Below are 8,309 nucleotides of genomic sequence, written 5' to 3'. Positions count from 1 at the left end.
ATCAGGCGAAAAGTCCTCATTTGTTCATTTTGAGTTGGTGGGCGGGGCAGGAACCCAATTGCCTTCTTTCACTGTGCTAAGACTGCAGCTCTGCTTACCTTTTGGATTTGATGATTAGTGCCTCGGCCACTACGCCAACGTTTTTCTTTGGCTCTGCCCAGCATTGTGTGTTGTGACGTTAATTAGCCAGGAAGCAAGAGTGGGGCAAAAGGGTTTTTTTCACATATGCATTTTGCCAAGAATGTATTTAACGTCCCACTCTGATGGGTGGAGGAACTCCACACCCGCATTTATTTGTGCACAAAGGCTAAAAAGTGCATCACCGCCGTAGAAAATTTTGCATTTATATGTTTAATACACGGTAGGAATGTTTACTTAAATTGATGGCAGTATTTAGATCAAATTTGGGTGCATGCTCGGGTTGCAGATAGTCACCTCCACCTCTCCACTTGTTATTGTACAGAGAAAAGCCACAAAAGTTTAGAACTCTGGTTCCTGCCAAGAATGTGAGCGGCGCAAACACAAAATTTGACTGAAGTTGTTTATTGAACTGGCATCTCGCGAATGAATATACAAGAATCTTCAGTGAAGAAATTGAAAACGGAATGCTCCCAAAAATGATCTGGAATGGAGGTAATGTGAACAAAAGCTTTGTAATTAGATTTATGCGGTCCATTCACACTGCATCGCTGTTTTTAAAAAAATATTTGGGGTGTGTTTCGTAACAAGCAAGGGGAATAGAAGAAGACTACGACTAACACTAAAGTGGTTTCTTTGCTTGTTCAAGTGCCGATTTGACTCCTTTACTCCAGTAAAAGTAATAGAGTACAGACATAAAATGACATAATATTCTTTTGGATAATTTGGCACAACATTAAAATAAAAAGAATCATTTCCCTCTTCTGTCACATGAAATAATCCTTTATTTTTGTTTTTTCACCCGCAGCTAGCTAGCGCTGGCTAAGTTTAAATGTAGGGCTGCAACTATTGTTTATTTTCCAAATAAATTCATTTTTCCACTGCTTTCACGGAGGTCGACCAAAATGAAAATATTTACCGCCGAGAGGCGGACATCCTCCTGGTTTGAACAATTTTGTGGTTAACGAGGTCTCTGAACGTTTAAATGATCATCAAAATAAGCTTCGGTTCATTTGATAACCAATTAGTTGCCGGGTAATTCGACATCAATGCTATCGAAACCCGTTGCTATAGCTTTGCTCTCCAAGTCAATCAACTCATAAAAAAAAAAAAAAACAACAACAATAAAAAAAATAAAAAACAGAATTAGCAAATGATAACAACTGGGAGAAACGCACAAAGATTTGTCTTTTTTTCACAGCAGACGTAGATTTTTTTTAAGATGACCACAAAGCATTGATGTGGCCGAAGACAACATTTCCCTTACTTAAGTAAGGCTTCAACATTTCATATTGGCATTTAGTTAAAGTTGGCTTAAATGAGTGAGCAACACAACGACCCCGAAAAAAAGGAACCCACGAAATAAGACAATTTTGTGGGTTTCAATTTTTTTCATTCGTTTGAGCCAACTTTTGCGCTTTTTAAAAAAAAAAAATTGGGTCAGTCCCAATTTGACCCAATATGGGAGCCAACAGTTTTTACAGTGCTGATATGCTGACATATCTGATTAAGTAAAAGATAAACAGTAGTCTGAGAAAGAAATACTCAAGGGAAGTACCATTATCTGAATAAATTACGCTCTAAGTAAGAGAGTATTTGAACTTTGTTACTTTCCACCACAGGTAACAAAGCAGATAAGAGCGTTTGAAACAACTCATTTCATTTAAAATAACAGGAAAAAAATTAAATATTACAGGTATGAAATGCCAGTTGCCTAATCGTTCCCCGCCCTCATAAAATAACAAACAAAAAAACAAACGGTCGCGGAATGTAAAAAAAACGTTCATTCCTTGCTGTGCGTCTGCATGTGCGCGTTCAAGTTTTGCTTGAAGGCAAATTTTTTCCCGCAATCTGTGCAGCTGAAGGGTTTTTCCCCTGTGTGCGTTCTCATGTGCACGTTTAGATTCCTCTTGCTGGTGAATCGTTTGCCGCAGACAGAACAAGTGAAGGGTTTCTCTTCCGTGTGGCCCCGCATGTGCGCAATCAAGCTATGCTTGGACGTCACACTTTTACCGCAGACAGAGCAAATGAAGGGTTTCTCCCCGGTGTGCTTCCGCATGTGTCTGACCATGTATTGTTTTTGCGTGAAGCTTTCGCCGCACTCCGAGCAGCGAAAGGGTTTTTCTCCAGTGTGCGTCCACGTGTGCACGTTCAAATGCTGCTTGGAGGCAAAACTTTTCCCGCAAACTGAGCACGCGCAGCGCTTTTCTCCTGTGTGCCTTCTCTTGTGTTTGAGCATGTATTGCTTCTGAGTGAAGCGTTCGCCACAAACGGAGCAGGTGAAAGGTTTTTCTCCTGTGTGCGCTGCCGTGTGTGCCTTCAGAGAGGCCTCCTGAGCGAACTGCTGCCCGCAAACGGAGCAGCCAAAGCGTTTATCTGCGTGTGTCTGCATGTGCTCGTTCAAACTGTGCTTGTAAGAAAGGCTTTTGCCACAAACCGGGCAAGTGAAAGGTTTTTCTCCTGTATGTGTCCTCACGTGTGCGTTAAAAGTCGGCCGATAGGTAAAACTTTCGCCGCAGACTGAGCAGCTGAAGGGTTTTTCTCCTGTGTGCCTTTTCATGTGCGCATTTAAGGTTTGCTTGTAGGTAAAACTGTCGCCACACACGGAGCAAGTGAAAGGTTTCTCTCCTGTGTGTTTCCGCATGTGTGCTTTCAAACTTCTTTTGTAAGAAAAACTTTCACGGCAAACCGAGCAGCTCACCAGACTTTCCCCCGTGTGTGTCCGCATGTGGATGTTCAAACTGCGCTTGTACGAATAGCTTTCGCCGCAAATGGGGCAGGTGAAAGGTTTCTCTCCGGTGTGCGTGGCCGTGTGTGCAATCAAAAAGATCTTTTTGGCAAAGGTTTCGCTGCACACGGAGCAGCCGTAAGGTTTTTCTCCCGTGTGCGTCCTCATGTGGACCGTCAGATTTTTTTTCTTCGCGAATCTTTTCCCACAAACTGAGCAAGCGAAACGTTTCTCTTCCGTGTGCGTCGCCATGTGCACGATCAACGAGCCCTTTTGTGCAAACGTGTCGCCGCAAACTGAGCAATGAAAAGTTGGCTTCTCGCCCGTGTGTGCTCTCATGTGTCTCACCATATTCGACTTGCAAGCAAACATTTTACTACAAACGGCACAGCTGAAGGGCTTTTCTCCCGTGTGCGTTCTCATGTGCTCCTTCACGCTGTACTTGCAAGAGAGGCTTTTACCGCAAAGTGAGCAGGTCAGATGTTCTTTCGTGGCGCTTGCCAAAGGTCTGTCGTCCTCTGCGGCGCTCCTTGAGGGTTTCTCCAAGTCACCGCCGCGTGGAGGCGCAGCTAAGCGCTGGTCGGCGGGCTCCGCCCCGCGGCACTCTCCGCTGGGACTGCGGCAATGAAGCTGCGACCACTCGGCTGCGTCGCCTTCGTCGTCTTCGCTCTTCACGACGACGACATTGAGTGAGAACTCGCTGACGTCGACCTCCTCTTCTTCCTCTTTAACACGGTGCGGCTGCGGATCTTGGTCTTCCTCTTTAATACAGTGGGGCTCCGGATGATCTTCCCGATGACCGATCGGCTGCTGGATGTCTGCAAGATGCAAGCAAAACAAAATAATTGAGCACATGCGTCAAATTTTACGAGCAGTGGCTGACCTCAAGGCATAGTATTTGGGTTGACAGGAGCTGCTGATTGATGTGAGCTCTCCATCGTATCAGTTTTTGTGACTTACAACGCTGTCAAAAGGCATTTGCTCTCTTCTGAAAAAATACAAAAAACTGGGCCCTGTGAAAGCGCCCCCCCCCGACCCCCATTCAAACCTGAATAAACTATGGCTCATCCCATTTTATGATAACAAAACATTTATTGATCTCACAACGGAGACATTCGCAATTTACAGCAGCAGAATTTGGAGGGAAGAAAGTAGAAAAACAAAGTATTTGCATGCACAAAATAATTTTGAGGGTAAACAGGTTCGTTTTGACTGAGCAAGCCCAAGCCCAATTCGATCCACAACTGTTCAGTAAAAAAGTCACTTCAGCGCTATATTAATATGAATAACCTCTTATACATCGTCAAGATAGAAGATAGGGCTTCCTCGTTGACTGTTTTAACATGTATATTGTACAGAATTTTGTAGTATATTGCCCCTTTTTAGTCATTGGCAATTTTACTCATCCTAATCAAAACAATGATACTTGTGTTTCGACGTTGGAATAAAGCAATCGATGATCTATTCAAGGGGCCAAACCTCGACTGTGCAGTGAGGCACCGGAGGCAGAGAAAATGGCGGCCAGTTGTCGTGCTTCTCCATCCTTCTCCTCTCTCGCTTGACAAAGTGGCTCCTCGTGCGACGCCATCGCTTGCACGTAGTCCGAGTATTTATTTTGTAACTATTTCAACAATTGCACGTTTTATTCGAGCGAGCTGCACAAGAACAAGAGCTAAAACGTGGCTGCTTTGTCACTCGAACGCCAACTAAAAAGCACACCAACTTCCGCGTTTTCTTCTTCGACGGTGGTTTTACGGAAAACATAGCAGCCTTGATATTACGCGGGCGCCTCTATGTGGCGGTATTCAAGAATGCCCCAAAAAAGAAGAAAAGGGGACGCTGAGGTCAGTCAGTGACTTTTTTTATGGAAAATAAGAGCAGCCACAACATTTGACTCGTGACGGTTCATATTATTTGCCCTCTTTCATGCGTTGCTACATAATTATGAATATACTATGAAAATGTCACTGTATGATATTTTCACAGTAAAAGGGCACAGGATTGTGTCATTGAGGGATTGCCGCACACGGTTTTTGTCCCGTGTGCGTTGCTGTGTGCGGCCAACACAACCTGGGGCTGAACAGTCAAAACGGTTAGATAGTTGCGGACCTCAGGAATCATCACCACAGCTGGCCCTGGTGCCGTCCAACTGCCTTATGTCAGCTATCGGGACCCTCAAATTCGTGGGAGGTACAGTCTCTCAGGACTTCAAGTGGAAGGTCAAAATCAACTCCATCCTGGAAAAAAAAAAAGCCCAAAAGGACCCTCCACATCTGGGTCACCACCTCTTCCAGCTCTGTCCCTCAGCCTGAAACTTTTCAAGACTACACAAAAAAAAAACAAAAAAACGTCATTATGCAACAAATTCAAGTTAGACACCCTCATCGTGGTTTAGCTCATTTATGGTGATGGCACGACAACTACACATTTTGGCACAGAGAAAGGAACATTTAGAAAGTAAAGATAATAATAAAAAAGAGCCGAACATTTCCAGGGCTCTTGGGGTGCCGTTACACGAGGCAAACGAGGGCACACAAACCAAACAGTGGTTGTTGACACATCTGTGGTGCTGGGCTGATAACGTTGATACAGAAAAAAAGGGGATTATAAATTGTGACAAACTGAATTTAGTTGGGTCTTATTTTTAGCTCTCTCAGAGTGGCCCTCCAATGCAGTTGGTGGCAATAACGCACCTGAATGTAGCTGAGGTCAAATAATGTCTGAAAGTATTCGAACTGGCATTTTAAAACAGACACAGCAGCTCAACACTCTCTTGGCGAAGCTGCAAACACAACACAAACATGACGTAAGCCTGAGCAGTGAAGACAACAACATTCCGCGATGAATTGAAGAGTAGCGCAAAGCATAATGGGACATTTACACGTCTGTTGGGAGAACACAAGTGGATGAAACCGCGACATGGAAGCAGCACGGGTCAGCTGTTGGGGAAAAAAAATGATGACGTGAATTTGGACATTCCATTTTTTTGCTATCCAGGATCAGGTAATCCGTCTGACTTTTATGCCGTTTTTTTCAAAGCAACGTTGTATTTGATCACCCTGATCCCGATTCACAGTTTTCGGTATGGCTGAATCCGGATGAGCGGGGCGCTAAATGGGACAACATAACCCAACATGGGCTACCACCACACAAGAGCCAACATGGGGTCACTTTTGACATTTTTGCTCGTTCTTCAAATCTGTTTGGGGATTAATTTCATGGGGACGAGATCATTCTTATTTTTATTTTACTTTTACTTTGGTATAATGAAAGGATTTAGCTAGCCGATGTCTACTTCCCTTTGAATGGGACATTTACTCTTTGTGGTGCATCCGCTTGTGTGCGGTCAAATTTGCCCGCTGAGCATATCTTTCGCCGCATAGCGAGCAACGAAAAGGTTTCTCTCCCGTGTGCGTCCTCATGTGCGTTACCACGCAGGACTTAAACGCAAAGGTTTTGTCGCACAGCGAGCAACCGTAAGGTTTTTCTCCAGAGTGGGTCCTCATGTGTGAGACCATGTTTGGCTTCAGAATGAATCGTTTGCCGCACAGCGAGCAACCGTACGGTTTCTCCCCCGTGTGGATCCTCATGTGCGCCACCATGCTTGAATTTTGAGTGAACGTTTTGCCGCAAACGGAGCAAATGAAAGGTTTCTCGCCCGTGTGCGTTCTCGTGTGGGCGACCAAACTTTCCTTGTGAGAGAATCGTTTCTCGCACAGGGTGCAGTTGAACGGTTTTTCCCCAGTGTGCGTTCTCATGTGCCGGACCATGTCGGACTTATTTGTGAATCCTTTGCCACAGGCGGAGCAAGTGTAGGGTTTTTCTCCCGTGTGCGTTCGCATGTGTCTGATCAGAGGTCCGTTTAGAGCAAATGTTTTCCCGCAAGTGGAGCAGCTGCCACCCGTCTTCTTGTGGAAGGATTTCCGCGCTTTGTCGTCACCTTCGCGGTCTGCGTCGCTCGCATCGCCCATGTCGTCACTGTCCGACAGGGGCGCCAAGCGTTTGTCGGGCGACGGCCTTCCGAGGCGGCAACTAAGCGGAGTCGACTCGGGTGCGCCGTCTGCGCCCTTCACGGAGACAACCGAGAGAAGCAACTGGCCGACATCGGTCTCGTCCTCTTCCTCCTTAACGTGGAAGCATTCCGGATCCTCCTCTTTATTCTTCAGATGGGTGTCAGGTGGAGCCTTTTTTTCCTCTTTGACGTGGTGGGGCAGTTCCAAACGGGAGCTCCCAACCTGCGGCTGAGGGCTGAGCTCCTCTCGATGACCAATCAGTTGCCGGACGTCTGGAGGACGCAAGCAGCACAAAGAACATGTAAGCCGAATCACAGTAAGCCGTATTTCAGAAATTAGGTTTTTGCCATCATCAACAATCTCGTAGAAACATTCTTTTGACGGACCCCCAAGAAACGTCATTGTGCCTTTTCGTGTAAACATTTAAAAGTCAATCATGCCAATCGAGAAGCGGAAAGTGCTGAAATGAAATGGGGAATCCGGCGAGCGTGCACCTCGTTTGTGCAGCGTCGTGCCAGCAGCAGCTTCTTCCACCCGTGGTCGCCACTCGGTCGCGTCTCGAGCGCGACAAACTTGCTCCTCGTGGGACGCCATCGCTCTTTCGGAAAGCTTTGCTTTGCTTTGTTACAACGTTAAATTTTTGCCACCAGTACGGCGTCGCTCCTTTTGGCCTCTTTGCTAACGTCCGCTTTTCTTCTGCTTCTTTTTGTTGATTTGGGCTTTGTGGCACCGAGCGTTTGGTGTACGTTAGCGTCACCTACTGTGCTGGAGTGTGGCTCGGGGGACGTGCAGGACACATTCCAGGAAATTCTGTACCGGTGAAGGGCGTGGGGGTCCTGGAAAAAAACGGCGGGCCTTCTCCCTCGAACAAAGACTGAAATCTCACCTGAGAATTAATGCACTGAAAAAACGCTTTCCGTGCGGTTTGATTTTTTTTATTGGCCATCTTTGGGGAAGGCTATTGATGGACATTGGCGATTGTATGTGCTGGTTTTTGATTAAATATAAATTTTTAAAAACCCCTGGCTTGTTTTCCTTTTCTGTCCCTTTGTTTAGGTGTGCTGCTCTGGGTACTTCTTTATATTAAGACTTTTTTTTTCCAAGTAGCGACCATCGACTGAAAACAAGCCCTAGACTAGAGTCATTAGTTACGACGCACATTGTCTATTAGTTTGCTTCATTACTCCCCAACTTTTTGTATTTCATGAAATATTTAACATGTAGACTGCGCTTCTCAAATAACGGAACCGATCCAGACATTTTACAAATAGGCTACGTGAAGTATACATATCTACAAAATAAATATTTACTCCATTATTTACTATTATTAGTTTCAAAATGGTGCCGATACTTTTGTCCAGTCCATTTTTGGAATTGTGTGTGGAATGATCAGATTTGCTCAGCCCCGCTTTTTTTTAACCTACTGTACC

The 8,309-nt window shown here is 45.3% G+C and overlaps 2 protein-coding genes across 2 annotated transcripts; both read right to left on the bottom strand.

Moving 5' to 3' along the window:
- Window positions 1–538: 538 nt before the first annotated feature.
- LOC147204619 (uncharacterized) lies at window positions 539–4,575 on the bottom strand. Its single transcript, XM_086110455.1, has 2 exons — window positions 4,346–4,575; window positions 539–3,684 (listed from the first exon to the last, which is right to left on the bottom strand). The coding sequence occupies exons 1-2, from the start codon at window positions 4,452–4,454 to the stop codon at window positions 1,922–1,924; spliced, it is 1,872 nt and encodes a 623-aa protein (XP_085966581.1). The 5' UTR covers window positions 4,455–4,575; the 3' UTR covers window positions 539–1,921.
- A 675-nt stretch (window positions 4,576–5,250) lies between these two features.
- LOC147204618 (uncharacterized) lies at window positions 5,251–7,597 on the bottom strand. The gene is made up of 2 exons (XM_086110460.1): window positions 7,374–7,597; window positions 5,251–7,151 (listed from the first exon to the last, which is right to left on the bottom strand). Exons 1-2 carry the CDS (start codon window positions 7,471–7,473, stop codon window positions 6,181–6,183), a joined length of 1,071 nt encoding a protein of 356 aa, XP_085966586.1. The 5' UTR covers window positions 7,474–7,597; the 3' UTR covers window positions 5,251–6,180.
- Between the last annotated feature and the right edge of the window lie 712 nt (window positions 7,598–8,309).

This window comes from Hippocampus guttulatus, chromosome 5 (assembly GCF_054856545.1).
Source record: "Hippocampus guttulatus isolate MCC_2025c chromosome 5, RoL_Hgut_1.0, whole genome shotgun sequence".
Lineage (NCBI taxonomy): Eukaryota > Metazoa > Chordata > Actinopteri > Syngnathiformes > Syngnathidae > Hippocampus > Hippocampus guttulatus.
This window is presented reverse-complemented; position numbering and strand designations above follow the sequence as displayed.